General features: G+C 27.7%; 1 protein-coding gene across 2 annotated transcripts; it reads left to right on the top strand.

Annotated features, from left to right (window-relative positions):
* Positions 1–4,970: 4,970 nt before the first annotated feature.
* LOC100212500 (uncharacterized) lies at positions 4,971–21,202 on the top strand. Of its 2 annotated transcripts, none has more exons than XM_065788578.1 (2): positions 4,971–5,154; positions 17,055–21,202. In XM_065788578.1, the coding sequence occupies exon 2, from the start codon at positions 17,063–17,065 to the stop codon at positions 21,077–21,079; it is 4,017 nt and encodes a 1,338-aa protein (XP_065644650.1). In that variant the 5' UTR covers positions 4,971–5,154; positions 17,055–17,062; the 3' UTR covers positions 21,080–21,202. The 2 variants fall into 2 exon arrangements, with proteins under 2 accessions (XP_065644650.1, XP_065644651.1); XM_065788579.1 differs by lacking the exon at positions 4,971–5,154 and adding an exon at positions 12,876–13,004.
* Positions 21,203–23,097: the final 1,895 nt, after the last annotated feature.

Genomic DNA, 23,097 nt, shown 5'->3' with positions numbered 1-23,097 from the left:
AAAATGGTTATTTTGAAAGTTAAATTACTATATTTTAAGGATACTATACCTTTAAGACACTAACGCACATGGTTTGTTAAAAATTTGAAATATAATCAGGTGGGGTAAAGTGGATCTATGTATGTAAAGTATTATGATATCTAATTATATTATTGAAGTTGTTGTTAGTAACATTATAAACCTATTAGTTTCATCAGACCTAACTATTTTCGTTTTAATAATTCTTAAGAACTATTAAACTCTTATGTTTGAAGTTTATATCTTTGAAGTTTATATTAGGAAATATTTGTATTTATTTGTATGAAACAATACGTTCACCAAGGTCAAATAAAATATTATATAAGACCTATTTAGTATTAAAATATTTTTTTTTGTGATATGTTGTAATTTATGCTAATTTATTTCACTAAAAATTTAACAGATTTTACATAAATATTACTTTGGAAAGTATTTAAAAAATGCGAAGATGTTACAATAAAAAAATAAAACCCAAGTATAATACTGATAGTCTGCAAAGAGCAATTATGTTAGTATGTGAGGAATGTTCTGTTCCTGAAGAAACATTGAGACAAAGAATAAAACAACAAGAATTTAATGCAAACAAATGCGAAGGATGAAAAAGTGTGCTGAGTGATACTATGATTGAAGCTGCAGCGCAGTATTGTCAAAGATATGGTCTTCCATTAGGTTCTCTTGACATTTGTAATTTAATTGTTCAATTTTACACAACGATGAGGGTGAAAACTCCTTTTAAAAATGGAATTTCTAAGAAAGATTGGATAATTTCTTTTAGGAAGCATCATGTTGATAAACTTCGATTACATGAACCTGAAATACTTACATTTTCAAGAGCTAAAAGTTTAACACGTGAAGTTGTAGATAAATTTTTACTACTTTATATGATGTAATTCATTATAAGAACATTGCACCAAGTAGTATATACAACTTTGAAGAGACTGGGCTCTCCACAAATTACTTAACGAAGAGAGAATTTGTACATCTAAAAAGCAAAGATGCTTATAAACTGGCTGCTTCTTCTGGTAAAGCTATGTACTCTGTGCTGTTCTGTGTGTTTCCAAATGGAAGATATTTTCCACCATTTTTGTTTTTAAGAGAGAAGGCTATCTGTATTCTAAATGGATAGAAAATGGACCACCAGAATGTGTTTTGTGGGCAACAGCAAGCGGATAAATGCAAGACTTTCTATTTAAAAACTGGTATTTTACTTAAATTTTATAATTTTCATTTTTTTCTCTCAACTTTTTTTTCTTAAGAAAAAAAAGTTCTATAGAATTTCTATAAACTTTTAGAGCATATGGTCTATAGAAATTCTATAGAATTCTATAAAATTTCTATAGAATGTCTATTAATTTCTATAGAAATTGCTATAAAACTTTATTTTCTATAAAATAAAAAGTAGAAAAAAAAGTTCTATTGGAATTTCTATAGAAATTAACAGAGATTCTATAAAAATTTTATAGAATTCTATGGAATTTCTATAGACCATATGTTCCAAAAGTTTATAGAAATTCTATAAAACTTTTTTTCCTGGGTTTTCCCTTTTTTTATTAATGTATTTACACTGGATAGCCTTTGTTGAAGACGGTACAAATGATTCAATAGAAGTAAATACGTTCTTCGTTTAGGTTTGTTGAACACTTTATACCATTTGTTGACCGAGATCAAAAACCAATACTCTTGCTTTATGATGGTCATGGCGGTCATTTAACATATGGTACCATAAAAGCGGCCATGGACAACCATATAAAAGTTGTTTGTCTTCTACGAAATTGCTCACACGCATTACAACCGTTTGATGTGGCTGTCTTTGGACCATTAAAGAATGAGTGGAGAAAAATTTTAAAGCGGTTTGCAAGAGAAACACAACACAAAAATATTGATAAAACAGCTTTTACAGGATTATTGAAACAATTGCGTCAGAGACTCTCTCCAGCAAATGCTATAGCAGGATTTCGTGGAACAGGTTTCTCACCATTAAGTAAAGACAAGATGGAAAGAAGAATAACAGGTATTGACTTTCTTAATCAATCACATGAACATTATAGCCCTAAATCTCCAAGATTATAAACACCAAGATCAGCTATGCAAGAAGCTTTAAGGTTAATCATATGTCCTAATGTATCTGCAGAAATAGCAGCAATAATGGAACAACAAAAACAAAAAAGGAAGAGAGTACAAGCAAAATTTGGAGAGCTCCATACAAATGAGGAAGTCAAATGACGGTAAATGTGGTTCTATATAGGCATCTCCAAATAAAGGCTCCCCAGACCTATTGATAGTATTTTAGATAGTAGTTTTTGTTAAATTTGTTTAGTAGGATGTCCAATAATGGTTTTAAGACATGTTTTGTCAGAATACCTAAACATTGTTTTTTTTAACTCAAAGTCAGAAATAGGTAAAGATAGGCTCAGATTACCCCCACCCTGCCATAAATACTTTGGGTTGATGCTCCATCAAAACCAAACTTTCCATATAAAAATCTTGACCACATCTCGGCAAATCAATCATTTATGATTGATATGCCGAAAATGTGGTCAAGATTTTTATATAAAACATTTTCGGCATATTAATTATTTTACTTACAGTGTGATCTAACAAGCTTTAAGAGTATACTTTGCAGGAATCTCAAAAAAAAGTTGTATATTTTCAGGATAGTATTTTATCTTTTTTTATCTAAATACGGGTCAAGGTAGGATAAATATGTACATCGTGTTCAAGAGCTGGGCTAATGATCATTTGATATTGTTTATTGCTGGTCAATGTTCATTTTTATTGCAAGAGCTTCCTATTCACTCATTAATGGTAAAGGTTTTATCCAAAGTTTAATCAACCTTTTTGATTTCTAACATTGGACATACTATTTTTTTAAATAAATGTTTTTTTTCCTCCAGCAGCATTTGCACTTCTTGCAGAAGCAAAGATTCATGATGTTCAGTGGCTAGTTCTTTTATCTTTTCTTTTTTGCTTCGCTTGTTTTTAAGAACCGTCTATATAATTGAACCTTTATTATATCAAAAATATTTTTAATTACTTTATGTATTTTTTTTACTTTACACTGTTAATTATTTTATGTTATCATTGCTTTAACTATTATCACATTAGATTTCCTGTAATAATATTGTATCAATATTTAAATAAATCAATATTTAAATAAATTATTGTATCAATATTTAAATAAATTACTAAGCTACAGTAAATAATAATATTGTGTGACTGTTTAAATAAATTACTAAGTTACTTTTGTATTACAGTAAATAATAATATTGTATTTATGTTTAAATAAATTACTAAGTTACTTTTGTAATACAGGAAATATTATTATGCTATGGAAACAACCAATATTTTAACAAATTTAACAAAGTATATAATGAAAAAAGCGCGTTTCTTAAAGCTATATTTAATATCAATGATTTTCAAACTATATTTGAACAAGTTTTACAAGTAAAAAACTCAAATTCAAGTTTCCCGCCATTTATATTTCTTTTGATATAATAAAATACATTTGAAAATGGCGGAAAACAAGAACTTTATGGGTTCATTGACATTTGTATTTCTTTAACAATTTCTAATACTGCCGGAGACGGCAGCAGGGGTGGCGCCAGCATTTTTTGGTCTTCGAGATATCTAACTTTCAGACATAGAGCAAGCTATAAACATTTATATGTTTATGCTTATGTCAAATAAGGATGCTTTGCAAAAATTGCGATGATTGGAGCCTGGTAACAAAAAAGCCCCAAAATTTTAGCCCCGTCTGTCCCATATGTGAGAGCAACAAGTTGATGAAATATTTTTTGTACTATTTTCAAATAAACTTACATTTATCGAGAAATTTTAAGTTTCATAGTATAGTTTCTTAGTGTTCAAAAATTATGACCATATAAAATTTGCAACCCCCTCAAATTGAGGGGGGTTTAAACTTTATATGGTTATAATTTTAACTACTAAAATATTTTACTATGAAATTTAAAATTTCTCGATGAATATAAGTCTAGTTTATAATAGTTCAGAAAATATTTCATCGACTTGTTGCACTCACATTTGGGGCAGGGGGCTAAAATTTTGGGGGTTTTTTGTTCCCAAGTTCCAATTATCGCAATTTTTTGAAAAGCATCCTTATTTGACATAAGTATAAACATATAAATATTTGGAGTTTGCTCCATGTCTGGAAGTTAGATATCTCGAAGACCAAAAAATGCTGGCGCCACCTCTGGATAGCAGTAATTCCTTTATATTCTAAAAGTAGAAATGTTAATTAACTGGAAAAAATATATTATATAATCTTGGAACTCAGTTCCAAGAAACATTTTTTTTAGCTGATATATAAACCAAAAAATTACAATTATTTGCTACTTTATTTTAAAAAGTTCTTTAAATTTAAACAAAAAAATTAGATTTTCTTTTTTCTTTTCAATAGAGTCAATAGATTGTCTTAAAAGTAAATATACACTTATTTAAATTAAGATTTCTCCATTTTAAAATTAAAATCTCACATTTTTTAGATTTCTTTGAAAATGATATCAAATTTTTAACTTCTTTTATCGAAAAAATAAAATAAAAAATTTTACGGAAAATTTTTTTAACTTTTAAAATAAAAAATCATTGTAAAAAAAGTTGTAAGGGGTTAACTGCCATTTTTTTTTGTTTTTGTTTTTTGAGTCACTGTGCGACAGTTTGTTTTAAAAACATTTTACACTCGTTTTTATTGGGCTTTTTTTAATTTCATTTAGGCTATATAATTTTTATAAACGACTATATAAACTGATTTTAAAGCAATATCTGTATTTATAAATAACAAGCGTTTAAATTGTCGTTAATGAAAATATTAGCAGTTAATACACGGTTTTTACCAAACCGGATTTTAATACAATGAAAAGACAATTATTTATAAAAAAATTTCCTTTCAAATCTCTTTTTTAAGAGATGTCGTTTCTTAAGAAGCCTATTTAGTAATTTAGATATACTCGTTATTTCAGTTAAGCTATGACGTACTATTAAGAAAAATTACGTTAAAATTTGCTAAAAATTTATCCAGTTGATATTTTCTAAATACAAAAAAAAATTTAAAGCTTGCGTAAATCAGTTTTAATGTTTAATGATGTATGAGATGGAGTTAAATAGTGATATTTTTTAAAGGTATGATATAAATAATACTCAAGTTTATTACCAAATTTATTAGCAGAAAATTTTATATTAGAAAAATATTTCTTAGCGTGTAAAAACGTACGAGTTGCCAAAATAGTTACTACTGGAATAACATGGAAAAAATTTATTCTGGAATAACATATGAGTACTTGAATAACATGTGAGTACTTGAATAACATGTGAGTACTTGAATAGCATGTAAGTACTTGAATAACATGTGAGTACTTGAATAACATGTGAGTACTTGAATTTCATGTAAGTACTTGAATAACATGTGAGTACTTGAATCATAAAGTCTCGTATTAGAATACTAATAACGTCAAAAAGTCAGTATAATAGTATTAAAAAAAAAGATTTATTAAATTAAAAAATAAAATATAAAAACATGACTGAAAAATATAGCTTGCCCGACCTTCAGCCGTCGGGGTATGTGCATTCCGTCGAACCGATTCTTACGTGCCACTTCATCGATGTACGCAATGTAAGTGGTTGCGACTAACCTTAGCGTTTAAAAGAAATTATTATTTGACGTTTTTAATTTAAAATTGAAATTTTTAATGTTATTACAGTATATAAATTTTTTCCATTAATCATATCGTCGAGTTATTCCAATAGCATTAATAAAGTCGTTTCATTAATGACCTTTTTAAAATTATTTCGATGTTATTACAATTATGCAATTTTGACAGTACTCAGCGCTGCCAATTAATGGTAACAGAAAATTTATTTCCAGATTTTTTATACATTAAACTTACTTTGAAAAATTGATTTTTTTTAAATGGTTGCCAAGTTGTAGCCTTGATGTAAATGTTGAAAACCGTGCTCCAGCGTGTGTCGTATAATGCATGGTATTTTTTTTTTTAATTTTTTCAAATGCAAGTTACTGGAGCTAAAATATTAATTGGATGTGCTATATTATTAGCGAAAAAAATTTAAGACTTCAACTAAACTTAGCGACTTAAAACTAACAAAATAATCAAAGCAAACAAGTGCTTTGCAGGGCCGACAACATTGAGGGGCCTGAGGGAACTATCCTCCCCTTTTTTTATTTTTTTATTTTAGAAATTGACGATTATGTGGAGGAGCCACATCGAAACCCGTGTCATCGGCCCTGCTTTGGTAATGTTTTTCGATAACTTGGCGTGAAAAACATCTTTAAAGACAAACTAACTAAATGGCGCAAAACAATTTTGTGGACTATTTCCTAATTAGTAATTAAGTTTCATGCAGAACTTACAAAATGTTATTACACATTCTGCTTTGGTTATGTTATTAAATAATGTCGTATATATTAAATAATTAAATAATGTTATTAATACATTCTACTTTAGATACTCTTTACATAATGTTATTAGATATTCTGCTTAAAAATGTTCTTACAAACATTAGAATTTTAATCCTTTGCTCCGACCTAAATCACAAATAAAAATTGTTTCAATGTTTAATGTAATTTAACTACCTGTACGTGTCTAGAAACCTGTACGTGCTTAAAAATTAAAATTAGGCGCTTTTTATTATTATTTATAGAACTAATTATTACCATATAAGGTTAATTCATCGCCATCTAAGGTTAATTCATCACCATATAAGGTTAATTCGTCACCATACAAAGGTTAGTTTAAGTTCTATCGTTAAATTTTACTGTTTCAGTTATAAACAACATAATTTTTTTGTTTCCACTATCAATAAGTATTTATTTAATAAGAAAAAGTTCCTTTAGGAGTTCTAATGATAGTAAATAAGACCATTTTGAAAAATGCACTACAATCCATAATTGAATTTTCAACATCATTAAATGACAATCTCGTTGGCAATCAGATAACACCAAACAATATCAGTAAAACTAGGACGATTAGCATGTGCATAGGGTATATTGTCCAAAGTAAATAAAAAAGTTGGTAAAAAATTTAATTCTGTTTATTCTAAAAATTATTATATGTACGTTTTTTTTTTTGCTTTTGTTTTACAAGTTTAATAAAGATAACTGACACATTTTATATTGTGGAAAAATTGTAGTCAATGGGCGAGTAATTAATGGTTTGTTTTTAGCTAAACCTTTTTTAGACTTCTTTGTAAACCGTCTTTAAATTTTGTTGTAAAAATGCATGAAAAAAAAATGCAGCATTTAGATTGCTAGAATCCTAATTCTAATACAATAATTAAAGTTTTTAAGTATAGGTCACTGATTGTAAAAACCATAGCTTTAGAACACTAAATGATCAACCGATAAGAAAATACGATGTGTGACTATATTAAAGTCTAATCACTCTGAATTTATGGGACGGCATTGATATGGATTATGTGTGATTATGTGTGATTATGATATGGATTATGGATTTGTTCCAAGCATCTTTTGAACATTTATACATTTTTTGAACGTTCATCTTTTTCGAAATCATCTTTTTCGAAACTAACCTTCGCTTCTCATAAACTTTTTCGTAGGGATTCATATTTTTTTTGAAACTTGTCATTTTGCGATGTCGTTATAACGTTTACATATTATATTATTTATTTAATTTAATATGAAATTAAAACTAAGAGTGGAATAAACTTTAAAACATAGTTAATATAAAGTTTTTATAATAAGTTATATAAACAATTAATTATATAAACATTAAAAGTAATTTTATTTTATTAATGAAGTAATTATATTACCGTAATAACTAAACTATTTAAACTCTAATGAAAAATATTTTCAAAAAAATAGTGTGTATGTAAAACTTTCTTGTCTAAAAAACTCTTTCCCGCTAAAAACTTCACCAGGTTATTTCAAATTTAGTTCATTAAAAGTTTTTGTAAGAAATTGTCATTTTTTGTTTTTCTATTTTCTTTGCAACAGACTCAACTATCTAAAAATAAATAACTTTCAATCAGTATTTTATTTATTTTCAATTATGGCATCTACGTCAGTTTGGTTATAATGCTACTCTAGTCTACAACAGTTAAGACTTTGACTATGTAAAATTAGAACAAATAATTACAGTAAAAATGAGTTATTTTTAAACGCCAAACGTATATAAAAAAATCCTCTATAAATGCATTCGGCACTGTTTTGTTTGTAGCCTGGGTAACATCATTTCAGTAAACTTTATCTATCCTTTTTTTTTATAAAAAAATAATTTCAAGTAATCAGACGTTTGGTCGCTTAAATAATTAGTCATAATAACATATTTGTTGCTATTTTGAGTTTTAAGTTTTATTAGATAATATTTTTTACAATTTTCAAATTTTATTATACAATATGTTATGCTCACTTATACAACCTAATATGATGAATTCTACCATATTTCTATTAAAATAAAGTATTACAAGTTGTCAAAAGAAATATTAATCGTTGTCAAAAGTTGTCACTAAATATTTTTTTATTATTATATTCAAACGTTCTTTATTATTTTTTTCTTAAGAAACAAAAAATAACTAGGGTATACCGTAAAAAACTTTGATAATGGAGGTGACTTAAATAATTTTGCCTGTTAGTTACAAAAGTATCGGCATTAAAATATAATTGTAAAATAAACAACCAATTCTTTTTTGTTTCTGTTATATATTTATATTCTGCGTAAATTTTTGAAATTATAATGTTTGTGAAGTAATTCTAACTTGTGCAAATGTTTTGGGATTAACCTGACTCAAACAATAAGAGTAACGACTTTTACATGTCACCGAAAAATGCCCAAAATCTTATGATTTTAATTTTAGGGGATAAGTTGTTTTATAAAAATCCATATTTAGATGTTCAAGTGGTACATTCCAGTTATAATACTACTGAAATATACCACTCGTCAGTTATTCAAACATTGGTTTTTATATTATATACATACATATTATAATAAATTATATTACTATGTTTAGCATATTAACACTAAATTTAATGTTATAAATTTGCTTGTAAATTGTATCCTAATTTAGAAAACTTCAAAAAAAAGGCTGCAAGTAACCTTTAATTAAGTTAGCAAAAAGAGAATGGTAAACTTAAAACTTAAAAAAACTGTTGTACTCAAAACAGACTAGAGAGACTGCAGAAAATGTATTAACAATAGAAACATTATCAGTTAGACTATTTTCATTAAAAATGAAAATACTCCAACTGTTTTTTTCCAAAATTTAAAAACATTAAAATCATTTTAAAAGAAAAGTTTCAAAACATGTAAAAAAAATCTTATTTTGCATTCATTCACCCCAGCTACAATGGAATTTAAAACTCGGAAATTAACATTAATTACAACTAGATTAAAAACATAGAAATCAACGAAAAAATAACAAGTGAAAAAAAGTAAAAATCTCAAAAAGATTCAAAAAATGAAATTATTCATAATTTACATAAGGAATGAACAGATCATTGTGAATAACATTATTTAAAATCAAAGATATAAAAAAAATTTTATAAACTTAAAAAGTAAAAAATCAATATCTAATTTTGTTAATTTTGACTTCTTTTAATTTATAAAGTTGCATTAGTTTTTTAGATTTAATATGTTTCAACATTACTTTAGCGAGTTACCACAGTTAAATCAACAAATAATAATTTTTATAATTGGCTGTGTGGCCTTCTTTTCTAATAGTAGCTCATCAACCCTACTCAGCGTTTGCAAAACCGATATATTCAGAAGTAAACAGAAATTATGTTCTAACATATTCCCAATTAAATATTATTTTATATTATTTGATGAATTGATAATTTAATAATACCTTATGAATGTTATGATAACTTGAAGAATAATAAAAACTAGTTACTTACTTTATGACTTCACGAATCATCTTTCACTTTTGATCTCTCATGGAAACCTTTTGTGCAATCGGTTGCAAACTTAGTATCTGCTAAGGTTTTCTCTCTTTATTATGTTTGCCATTTTCTTACTCTTGACTTGATCATCTCTAACCTCCTATTTGTCATTGTGTAAAAGTTGTCATATTTGGGCTGGTATTACGAATAATCCTTTTCTTCTATGGATAAGATCCAAAAACGATTTTTAAATGTTGTTAGACCTGCTTTAGCTGACATGCTTAAGTTTTTTTCTCATCGTAATCATTTTCTACAAATATGACCATTGTCGCTGCTGAAACTAGCTATTACATCTTGTTACATCAGTCAAATTTTAATCTTGCGTGACTTTTCCTTTAGCTTCCACATCCTTTTTAATGTTATCCTGATTTATACAATTTCCAGTTTTTTAAATCTTCGCCTGGGGTGGAGGCGAATTTTTAGTTAACCCCGTCAAAAAAAAAGTTTTGGTAAGTGACGTAACTACAGCCGCTGAGCATTTTTTGTACTATTTTTGACTAGACTTATATTCATCGAGAAATTTTAAATTTCATAGTAGATTATTTTAGTGTTCAAAAATTATGACCATATAAAGTTTAAACTCCCTCAATTTGAGGGGACTGCATTTATATATAAATGTATATATATATATATATATATATATATATATATATATATATATATATATATATATATATATATATATATATATATATATATATATGTATATATATATATATATATATATATATATATATATATATATATATATATATATATATATGTATATATATATATATATATATATATATATATATATATATACATACATATGTATATATATATATATATATATATATACATACATATATATATATATATATATATATATATATATATATATATATATATATATATATATATATATATATATATATATATATATACATTTTTTCTTTAAGCCCTGCTTTGTTGTTAAAATTCAAAAAACGCTGTATATTGTACTCTACATATCGTGATTAAACGACGGTGTACTTTTCGGAGAATACATTTAGTTATATCCTGATACGGCGTTCAGCGGCGTACATTTGCAGCCAATCAAATAAATGCTTCAGGTGCTGCAAAGTATAGTTTACACTATAGAGTTTATTTTTAAACGAATCAGATTACTACTTTTAGTAGTGAGTAAACAATTCACTTATTCAACTTTCTCATTCCCTGCAAAGTATGACTTACATTAGAAAGTTTTATGAAAGATTTTTTTCATTCTCTAAAAAGCATAGTTTTTACTGTAAACTTTTAATAAAATACAAAAATAAAACGATCGGCAGTTTAATATTAGGCGGGTGGTAGACGTAATAATGTCAGTATTTATATATATTTTTTTCCCCCGTAAATTTCAGCACTTGATGGGGTTTAAATTTGCCCCTGGTCTTTGCCAATTGTTTTCTTTCTCTTTTACTCTCGTCTTTATTTTTCTGTTAGCTGCCAACTAAAATACTAGTTGCTTGCAACCTTTTATTAGTTGCTTGCAGCCGTGCACTAGTTGCTTGCAACCTTGCACTAGTTGCTTGCAACCTTGTTGGAAGGGAAACTTCAATTTAAATGTTTTATACCCTATTATGTTATTCACGTACAACACAAAGTATTTTTTTAAATTTTTGTTTTAAAACTTTAGGTTCATGACTAAACACTTATGGGCCCTGGTTTGGTGTGCCCACTATACCCCTCTCTATTAGGGCCTTTAGATCTCAAATATAAACTGTTAAATTAATTTAACTTATTAAAAGCATTTTAAATTATATTTTGCTTTTTTCCTTTTAAATTTAACATAAAACACTTAATAAAATAAAGTACCTATTCTTTGAAAATACTGGTTTTAATAAAAAGTATTGGAAAATGAGTAAATTAGTTCTCAAAATAGACGTTGTTAAGCACACTATTGTTTGTTCTTCCCCAAGCAATAACTGCTTAGTTTATTTAATTAAGCAATTATTGACTTTGAATAATAATGTAACCAATTTAACTTTGTAAAAGTTGGAATAAACGTTTTTATTTAAATAAACCTAACATTATTTAATCGTTGTTGGACGATCTACTTATCAAAAATATACTTAGTATATCGGTTTGTTATGTCACAACATTATATTTTATATTTCACTAGCTGTGTAAGAACGTAATTCAAAATAGTGACGTATTTTTCTGTTGCTGGTTTTATACTTAAATATTCTTAATAAATACTCACAAAGCACGCGTTAATTAAGAAACATTCAATAATGATAAAATAAATAATAATAATAACATAATAACAATAGCTTGTAGTGTAATGCAATATAGCAAATCGCAGACATAAGCTGAGATATTTTTAATATTCTTTTGAAGTGCTTTGTAAAAAAAAAAAACAATACAAGTCAAGACAAGTTTTAATTATAAATTATATTCAATTTAGAAATGCGACACCTTTGATTATCTAATCAACTGTGTCGTAGTCATTTAAGTCAGTAGTTTAAAGAACTTTTAAAACCTTTTTGAAAACTGTTTAAAGTTAGTGTTTGACTTTTTAAAATTTTGGTATGAATTTAAAATTTTGTTCTATAAATGTTGTTATTTTTTCATACGGTCGATATTTTTAAAAATTAACACTAGTCTTTGAAAAAAAAAATTGACTAAAAAATCATAGACATTTTAAAAGTCTTATAAGGTTTACGTCACAAGAAAAAAAAATTTGTTTTACTCAATGTTAACGTGAAATGACAAAATTAGTAATATTTAAATTTATTTATAAAAATTTACACAATAACATTACAATTGAAAAAACACGTAACCTATTAACTGTGTCATATCTAAAAATATTTAAATGAAAATTATAAAACCTCAAATACAACTTGACTGTCATGGTTATTAATCTAATCATTTTGAAATTAAAAGAATTTTTGTTACACAATTTTATATTAGAATGTTTATAAATTAATTTTCTTTATCTTATGACATGAATTTAAAACGTCTTTAAAAGTTTTGGGTTTTATAACGATTAAAACAGCTGGCGATTTTTAATCAAATGATAATTGTCAGTTAAAAGGTCAGTACTTTGAAATCTGCTACTTTTAAGTCCAAGTCCTACGACAATTTTATAGAAAATAATAAAACTTTGTATAAAAAATTTACAAAATTAGTTGTTTAAGTTTGTCTTAACTGTTTTATAAAAGTCAATATTTTGTTTAAACGGGAACGCCAAAGTTTTGTTATTAATGGAATCCTTAGTAAATAACAAAATTTCCGATGCTAGCGTGGTATTTTTATAAAATTAGGTTTAGATTACTTTTGGAGCTTCTTTTTTACGAGGTAGGTTTAGACAATTGTGAATCTTTTGTTGCTCCACAAATCTATGACATTTTTTATATATATAACAAAAAAAAAAATTATTTTTTGAAAAAAATAATATTTATAGTTTGAAAACATTTCTTGAAACATAAATTAATTCATACACAAAAAATATTTTCTTGTTAAAACGTATCAAACGTTTTGGAAACGTTGTGCTTTTGATCTTGGGTTTATTTGTGTTCTTTAGTTTTGAAAAAAAATTTTTTAAAGCTTTTCTTTAAGTCTTCTTTAAATTATAACAAATAAAGTTTCAATTTTTGCTAATTACTTCATTATTTTAGTTATTAGAGATTTGTTATATGTTGAATTACTAACAACACCAAGAAGCATAGTTCTATATTGTAATTCAAATAGCTTTATATAATTTTCATAGACTATATATGAGGCGTTGTGAACGAAAGGGGCACACCAACCATTTTTCGAAAATCCGTTTTCTTCAACCATTTTTTACTTTAGTCTGTCATCTACAATATAACACAAGATCAACGTGTCAGTGGGCCTCTTTCTGACTGAAAATCCCTTGTTATTTACACGTGATAAAATCTGAAGAAACACACTTTGTAACGAGTAAAATGTCGTCCGAAAGAGGCACAGCAACCAAGCACCAACTACACCAACAGGGGGAGGGGTTGTAAACTCTTCTACCACGTGGTAGGAAAAAATGTAATTTCGTGCGCTTACTCAAAACTTGATTTTGGTTGGTGTGCCCCTTTCGTTCGCAACGCCTTATACTTAGTAATACTGTCATAGAGTACTTGATATATATATATATATATATATATATATATATATATATATATATATATATATATATATATATATATATATATTTATATATATATATATATATATATTTATATATATATATATATATATATATATATATATATATATATATATATATATATATATATATATATATATATCAAGTACTCTATGACAGTATTACTAAGTATATTTGGTAACGAAGCCAAATCAATTTTTAAAACTTAGAGCTCTCACTTGCCATTTTTAATACTCGAGGTAACTTTTAAACATGAAACTTTTGCGCATTCAAACTTTTGCTAAATAAGGATGCGTTACCAAAATTTTTTTGTAGCTTTGGAATAACAAAAAATATTTTTGTTATTAGAAAAAACAAATTTTCTGAATTTATTTTTACCATTCTCATTTGCACTTTAAAACGTTTTTTTTTTTCCAAAACAAGACGAAACATCAAAAAAGAAACTACTGTTTTTATAAAACGGTCCAAAACAAGACGAAACATAAAAAAAAAACTACTGTTTTTATAAAACTGATACAAAACAAAACAAAGTTTTTTGTTTATTTTGTAAAAGTGGTCCGATACAATCAAGGCCGGCGCAAAAGGGGAGGGGGTGTGGCATCCCCCCATCAATAAATTTTTTGTTTATTTAGTCGGCAAATTTGACCCTTTTTGACAAATCAGTCGCAAATTTAAAAAAAACCAAGACCTTATTGTTATTTTGTTTTTTTGTTTTTTTTAGTCAACTAAAATGGCAATGGCATCCCACCCCCACCCACCTAAAACCTATTAGCGCCGGCCTGGATACGATAGGCAGTGACAAATCAAACTTTCAATTCATTTGAGAGGGTTCGAGAAGACGCAAATGCTTAACAATTGCATTCTAAACTTATGTTCAACAGAAAATTTTAAATTGCATCCAATAATATTTTAGCTTTGAAAACTTATGACCAAGTAAATTTTTAACCTCTTAAAGTGGGTTTTAGACCTGCAGTATCATTTTAATATTATCCTTAGTTTTAAAAATGCAAGCGTCAAAATTATTATGACCTTCTAAAGAAACATTATCTAAAAATATGCTAATAGATAAATGCGAAATAACATAGAATAATAAAAAAGCTATTTTAAAAGCAAAACACTAAGATTTATTTACCTTATTTTGTATGTACAAACTTTAAATAATTCAACTTATTTGTAAAGTACGATAAATATATTGCGTATACAAAACCTTTGTATAATTTTAGATTAAGCAGACATAAAAAAACAAGTTCAAAGATATGTCAATGAATTGCATAATTTCAACACTGTGTATATATTACAGACGGCAGGATCTAAAAAACAGTAATTGCTCAAACAAAGGTATTAATCCTTCAGAGCTCCAAGACAAACGCTTGTGTTTAAAAAAGTTGTACGAATGAATTTTATTTCATAATCTTCTAGTTTTAAATTTAAAACTTGGTTTGGATAGCAATTTAGGATGGATAAAAAATAATGCAAAATTAATGCGTTGATAAAAACCATCGTTTATTTAAAAGTTTCACAAAGTTACTGTTTCAATCTTTGAACCGTTTTTAAACAATAAAAATTGTAACTTCTATTAACCAAATATTTACAAATCCATGACAAATTTTAGAATTTTGATTGATAAATGGCTAGTTTTTATAATAAATTATAAAAAAAAAAAAATTAAAACCTGTAAGAACTAAGTTGATAAAGGAATAGGTAAAAGCCTCTTAAAAGTTTGCTATCTAGTCAGAAAAAAGTTTTCACCTGTAAATACAACAAATACAAATATTTTTTTTATATCTAACCACATTTCTTTGTTTGTGACTTGTTCTAAAACCTATGAGTTTTTTTTTGCCTATGATTTTTGCTAGCCTATGATTGGTCACCTTATTGAAAACTTTTTTTTTATACAGTGTTTGTTACAAACAATGAGAAGTTATTATTTTACTGAAAATAAGCCAAATTAAATTTGCATTTAAGTAAATTTTACCCTTAGATCTTTGCGATTTATGTTTTAAGGTCCCCCGCTTTGATTTAAGATACCCCCTTGGCTCTATATTTTTTTTATATTTATCAATTTTTTTTTCAACGCATAAAATATTTTTTTCATATTCTCAACTAAATCTATATTCATCGATAAATTTTAAAATTCATGCAATAAATTTTTAGCATTCAAAAATTATGACCATAAAAAGATTAAACACACCTCAATTTGAACGGATTGCAAATTTTTTTAAGACCATAATTGTTGAATGCTAAGAGATTATTTTACAAAATCAAAAATTCATAGATAAAAATATATTTAGTTGAGAGTAGTAAAAAAAACATTTTTATCAACTTGTTGCTCACGTTTCGGGTGGGTGTAGCTAACATTTAAGGGCTTTATTGTTCCCAGACTCAAATCATCGAAGTTTTTTTTAAAGCATCATTATTTAATTTAAGTTGTCCACGGTTCGAAAAGAGTTCTGGGCATATTTTGAGCCATCGGTAAAGAAGGAGGCATGAACTTCTTAGTTAAATGCTCTTTACCCAACGGTCTTGTCACAGACGCGATGGTCTGTGACAAGACCGTTAGGTCTCCTTGAAGTGCGTAAAAAAAAATAAAAAATAACAATGTATAAACATTTAAATATTTGTAGTTTGCTCCATGTTTGGAAGTTAGCTCAAACATCGATAAATGCTGTCTCCGCCCCCTCCAACTTTTATTAGCAAGTTTTAGTTAAATAAAAGATGTATTAGAGAAATTGAATTAGCATATAAAATATCCAAGCCTAATAGTGCAAATAAAAGAGTCTTACAATTAGAGTATAACTTTTAAAATCTTTAACTAATGCTAATTCGCAATTAAAGATAAACTAATTTATGTTTATTTGTAATTAAAAAAAAACTTTGTTTAATTTATTTTTATTTTCAATGTAAAGTGTATTGTGTATCTGGTATTACTTATTTTTGAAAAACTATTGCCTACTTTTTTTTAAGTGCTTAACATGATTAAGAACACCAAGCCAACGAGTAAAGATCTTTATTTCAATGAACTCAAGAGTGAGAATGATCAATTCGGAAATATTGTCTTTTATATAGAACCGACTCAATCTCAATTGAAAAAAGAAGAGTCTTCAATTTTTTTGTGGCAGTCTCGACAATGGGAATTAGTTCATATAAATGAAGACAAAAAGCCTAAAACAAGTTTTAAGCCATCACGTTGTAAGCGAGTTTTTGTTCGAAGAAAAAAAAGTTTACCAGCGGAAGTGGAAGAAATATTATACAACGTTGAAGATAAGTTAGTTTTTTGCGGAAACATATTTGTATACGACATTATATGGACGTCAGAAAGTATAAAGGAAACATATTTACAAGTTTTCAGTGAGAAACTTGTACGGAACTTTCAAAAACCAAATACTTCATGTATGCCCATATTTAAAAATGATGATTTTGATAAAACTTACCAATCAGATTATGATTGCAGCTTTAACCAAAGTTTAGAATATACAGTAGGGGTTATTGCTAAACTAACTTATAAGGTCGAAAAAATATTACTTATTTCCGAGCACTTATATGAGATCAATCAATATAACTTCAATGATGTATACTTAAAATTGTCTTACGAACCGGTTGTTATTTGTACAGACTACTACGCAAGTGTTCAAGGTCTAACTACTTCTCATTTCCAGGTATCTGAAAAGTTAGGTAAGTCTTGCGAACATCATATCCTACAAGTAACAACACGCAGAGGATCTTATTCGGACCTTTCGTTGTCACTTTCAGAGATAAGTTTAATCAAAACATTATATCGAAAAAGCATGTTGCTGGCTAAAGAAAGATACAGTGATTTACCTGATGACGTTTTAGTTATAGATTGCCTAGATGAAATAGATAACAGTAAAGCTTCCTTTGAAAAATCAGTTAATGTTCAAACGTCAGCTGTAAACAGTTTTGATGACGATTTCGAAGATATTGTTTGGAACGAAGGTTTGTCCGTGTTCAGTGAAAAAAATAATAACAAACATGCGCAAATAAATAAAGAAGATCAAGAAAAAGAAAAAGATATGAAAGCAAAAGAAGCAACAAACAGCGAAACTATTGATAGCAACATGAAAACGAAACGAAAAAATGAAAAAAAAGATGAAAACAAATTTCAAAAGTTCGTTAACAGCTTGATTGAAAAATCTGAAAGTTTTAAACATTTCAACGTTGAAGAAAACGTTTTAAGCTTTAATGCTGCACAAAAAAATGAACAACTTCATGAAAGCGAAAGTGCACACATGGTTATGCATTTCAAACCTATACAAGCCCAATCCTACAACAGTTATCCAACTCGCAAACAAAATAAACCTATTACCCCAATAAAAAACATATCAACTAACTTAGTAAGCGAGCCAAAAGTTATTCCTCTTTGTAATAACAAAATACTTTTAAATACAGACGTGTCTGATGTGTTTTCTTTAACCGATTTTAATAATTCAGCTGTAAAAAATATACCTGAAAATGAAGATCCTATTTTGAAATCAAAACTAGTTGATAATAATCAATTGGTAAAGTGCAATATAGAGATTTCTTCCGCAAGGGAAGCCTCTAATTTAAAAAGTAACCCAGCAGTAACTGAAAGTTTCTCAAAGAAAACATTACCTGAGAATGAGATATTGCCTATTAAAACAAGTTGTATAAATAACGAAGACGAAAAATCTTTAAAACAATTTGTTAACAGTTTGAATAATTTTGAAAGATACCATTTTAAACACGTTAACGTTGAAGAAAGAAGTTCAAACAATAATACTGGTCTAAAAAATGAACTTCCGGAAAAAACGATATGCTTCCATAAAATTACAATGTGCAAACCGGTTGAAGCAAAAAGCTGTGTCATTTTTTCCACAAATAAAGAAATTCAAAAAAAAACTCGTTTACCCAATAAAACTTGTAGTTTAGCGTTCGAACCAGTTATTGTTCTTTGTAACAAAAATGAGCTTCAAAATGTTTTACCGTCAATGATATTTGATTTTGATAATTTATCTATAAAAAATGAACCACCTGAAAACGAAACAAGCCATTCTACGTCTTTTCCAAATAATGAAAGCTTTTTTAAAAATACCATTACTAATGAAGATACTTCCATAAATAAAATAAGTCATGCTCAGGCTCCTCATATTATAAACCTCAGTACAGAAAAAAATGCTTGTGAAACTCCTGGTAATAAAAACGACGGAAAAGATTTTTCGATGTTTATATCTGATATCAATATTCTTAAAAACAAAACCTACCCAAGAGAAATCAATACTTTCGACGTGTTTTTAGAAAGTAATTCTGAATATGCAATTAATCGTAAAAATCTGAAAAATTTAAAAAAAGATAGAAATTGGAAAATAGAAGGTTGGAATGAGAGTAATACTTCGGAATTCATTGTAAAAAATGTAAAAGGAAATTGCGCTAATAATTCTTTAAATGTTACTAGTACCCCAACATTTTATACGAAAAAAACTTGTTGTTTAGTGAAGGAAGAATCACCGATAACTTTAATAGAAAATCTTAAAATATTACCTGTGAATACAGAAACTGAGGCAAAAATGAAAGCTAATGCATACGAAGCACCAACAGAAAAAAGAAATGATCTAACTTTAAAAAAAACTTATTCCAATAAAGACTTAGTAAGTGAAAACATTAGTTTTAAAGTTAACAAGAAAATGGAAGTAGACATTAAAAACCTGGAACTTTTAGACATTAAAAACCTGGAACTTTTAGACATTAAAAACCTGGAACTTTTAGACATTAAAAACCTAGAAGATGAAAATAAAGAATTTTGTTCTACTTCAGATTCAAAAAATTCTAAAAATAAAATTGAAAATATACTTGACATTGAAATTCATACTTTGCAACTAACAAATCAAAAACCTAACTTTTTAAAAGATTCTTCTGAAAATGCGACATTAAACAACGATAATGGTTCAAAGCATTATATTAATTTGTTAAAAGATGAAAATGTTGGATTGCTTAAAGACACTAATAACTTGAAAAATAGTGAAGAAGATATTGCAGAAAAAACAGAAGAAAACATGACCAAAAAAACATTAACACAATCAAAACTAGCTCTAGAAAAAATAGAAAATGATAACAAAGAAAATCAATTAACTGAATACGACATTGCGAATAATACAACAAACTTTCCATTAAAAAGTATAGAGCATTCCCAAGAAAGCAAAGATTCAGGTGATAGTTTACACAATGATATTTATCGATCAACCGCTACAAAAAGAACAAGTCAGCGCAATAGCTATTTTATAAAACTTAAACCACCCTCGGAACCTACCCACCTTTCGGAAGCGTGCAATTTAGATGCAATTCAACAGGTTGAAACTGCTCCAAGTGAAATAGTACTCACAAAAAAAAAATCTTTCAAGAGTAAAGTGAAAAAAGTATTTTTGAAATTAACAAGTTCTTCAAAATATAAAAATAAAGAATCAAACTTTGTAGAAAATAATGAACATTATAATACTTTAGAAAATGGCAATTTATCTTCGCAGCCGTTTCCAATGTCAAAAAGTTTGTCTAAACACACGAAAGACAAGAAGTTATATAATAAACGATGTAACAGTTTAGACTCTTATATAAACGGGGATTCTGATGACTTTTTGTCCAGCTCAGAGGAAATAAATCTGAGAAAAAAAAAACTTGCTCATCATGCTTCAACGGTTATTAAATCAAAAGACTATTCTCCTGAAGTTGTTGCCAGGGAAACTGAGTTGGAGCTTGAATGCGTCAGAAAACTAAGACGAAAATATCTCTCACAGTCTCAAAATCTTTCTGCTTGGAATTTAGAACATTATGATTCTTTGCATGCAGAACGAAATATGCAAATTGGAAAGATATCTGTACCAGAAGTGTTTTTAACCAATCAAAAGTTTCAATCCCCACGATCAACTTCCGTAGGGAAACTATCAATTCCGCCTGCATTTTCACTAGAGGGTCTTAATCAATTAGGTTCCATTGTTGTAACGGATGAAATAGAATTTTAACTCTTAAAAGCACAAAAACGACTACGATAAAACATTCTTCTTATGTGTGTGCGCGAGCGCGTGACTGTATATATTAATTTATTAAACTAATGAAGTCTTGAACAATAAAAACATTAAATCTTACAAGCTTTTAAATTTTGACAAAAATTATAAAAAGTGATGAAATAGAGAATTCTTTAGAAATGTTTATAAAGCGTTAAAAGTTATTAGCATTTGACTTTAAGAAAAATATGCTCTTTACAGTTTTTGCAAGAAAAGCCCTTAAAGTATTTTGCTCATATCTTTTTTTTTTTTAAAAAAAACATCTTCATTTCCAACAAAGCTGCAAACAACCACTATTAGATTTGGAAGTGACTGGAAAAAAAAAGATGAAGTTTATAAAGTAAGATAAATAGTTAACAGACAACTTAAAGAAACGCAAATTTTATGAACTAGGAAAACATGAAGAGAGCGAATTCCAAAGAATTAATGTTTGAGGAAAAAAACTAGACAATTAAAATTTTTTTGAGCACTTAGGAACAGCCACAGTAAAAGGATGACACTTAGTTGAATGGCGAGTAACATAAGAATAAATTTTAGTAGACGGCACAAGAGGCGCTAGCTCTTTAAAGTAGTATCCATTATATTATTTATAGAAAAGAGAGGCAATATCACAATGATGTGACAATGGTTACAGATTGACTGAATAAGCAGGTCCAACTATGTTTCCAATGCGCTTTTGCACCTTGTTTAAAAGAGAAAGAGCAACATTAGAGATTTATAGAGATAAAGAATAGACAACCTTAGCAGATGCTAATTTTGCAATGGATTTTATTTATGGATTCCAAGAAAGTTTGAAAGTAAAAGTTAGTTCTAGAAGGCGGAGGGTAAATGACTTACCGAGTACATTACCATTCATAAATATAGAAAGATCTAGATTACTGCAATAACACTTAGCTAAAAAAAATTGAGTTTTATCAGAGTTAAATTTCACCAGTCACTGAGAGCACATGCTGTAGCAGAAATGAGACCTTTTTCAAGCTTAAATGCCCCTCCAAGCAATCAGAGAGTGTTGGCTTTTTATCGAGACAGGAATAAATGGTAGCATCATCAGCAAACAATGCCACCTTTGATATGAGAATTTCTGAGAGATAGTTAATTTAAATTTAAAAGAGTTTAGGGCTTAGGATAGAACATTGAGAAACACCTAAAGTTACAGGATATGAAGAAGAATGGTGTCCATCGAGAACAACTTTTATACAACGGTTGGTAAGGAAGGGTTCAATAATCTTAAAGATGTTACCTGATACACCGTAAGAAGAAAACTTATGGAGAAGACCAGCATGCCAAACTTTATCAAAGACTTTAGAAATGTCGAGAATAATAGTTCTAACCTCTTTACATCTATCTAATACACAATAAAACCTATTGGTTATTGCCGTTAACAAATCAGTATTAGAACGCGATGATCGAAATTCATATTGATGATCAGAAAGTAAGTTATCAGGTTCAAGATAAGACATTAAGTGTTTGTTAATTGAAGACTCAAAAATCTTGCTTATAATAAGTAGACTAATGGGACGGTAGTTAGATGAGTTAGATCGCTCTCCAGAACTTTTGAAAATAGGGATAACAAATGCCACTTTCCACCAGGCTAGAAAACAACACTCTGATAAGCACTGATTAAATAGCTTTGAAAGTATAGTCGACAGTTTGCGAGAACACTTCGGCAAGACTATTACAGGTATGTTGTCCAAGCAGCAAGCTGTAGAAGAGTCTAAGCAGGAAATCACTTTAGATACAGAAGCTGGAGTTATACGAATGTCAAACAATGGATCAACTTGTATTTCGGCTACATCAGGGTCGATGTTATTACTGTAATCAAGAGATGAAATTAATGAACAAATAGAATAAAGAGATGAGATATATAACCCTTCTACAATTGTTTTATAATTCTTCTACAATTGTTCCGCAGCTCTTCAGCAGTTTTTCTCTCTTTAGATATTGAAGCTACGCCGATTAAACTTCAATCTTGAGAC

The sequence above is a fragment of the Hydra vulgaris genome, chromosome 01, assembly GCF_038396675.1.
Source record: "Hydra vulgaris chromosome 01, alternate assembly HydraT2T_AEP".
NCBI classification, from domain to species: Eukaryota; Metazoa; Cnidaria; class Hydrozoa; order Anthoathecata; family Hydridae; genus Hydra; species Hydra vulgaris.
Note: the sequence above shows the minus strand (reverse complement) of the source record. Positions and strands in the feature narration are given on the sequence as shown.

Bases quoted from the DNA above. Each gene is read 5' to 3' on its own strand.
- LOC100212500 (XM_065788578.1), top strand. From the start codon at position 17,063: ATGATTAAGAACACCAAGCCAACGAGTAAAGATCTTTATTTCAATGAA.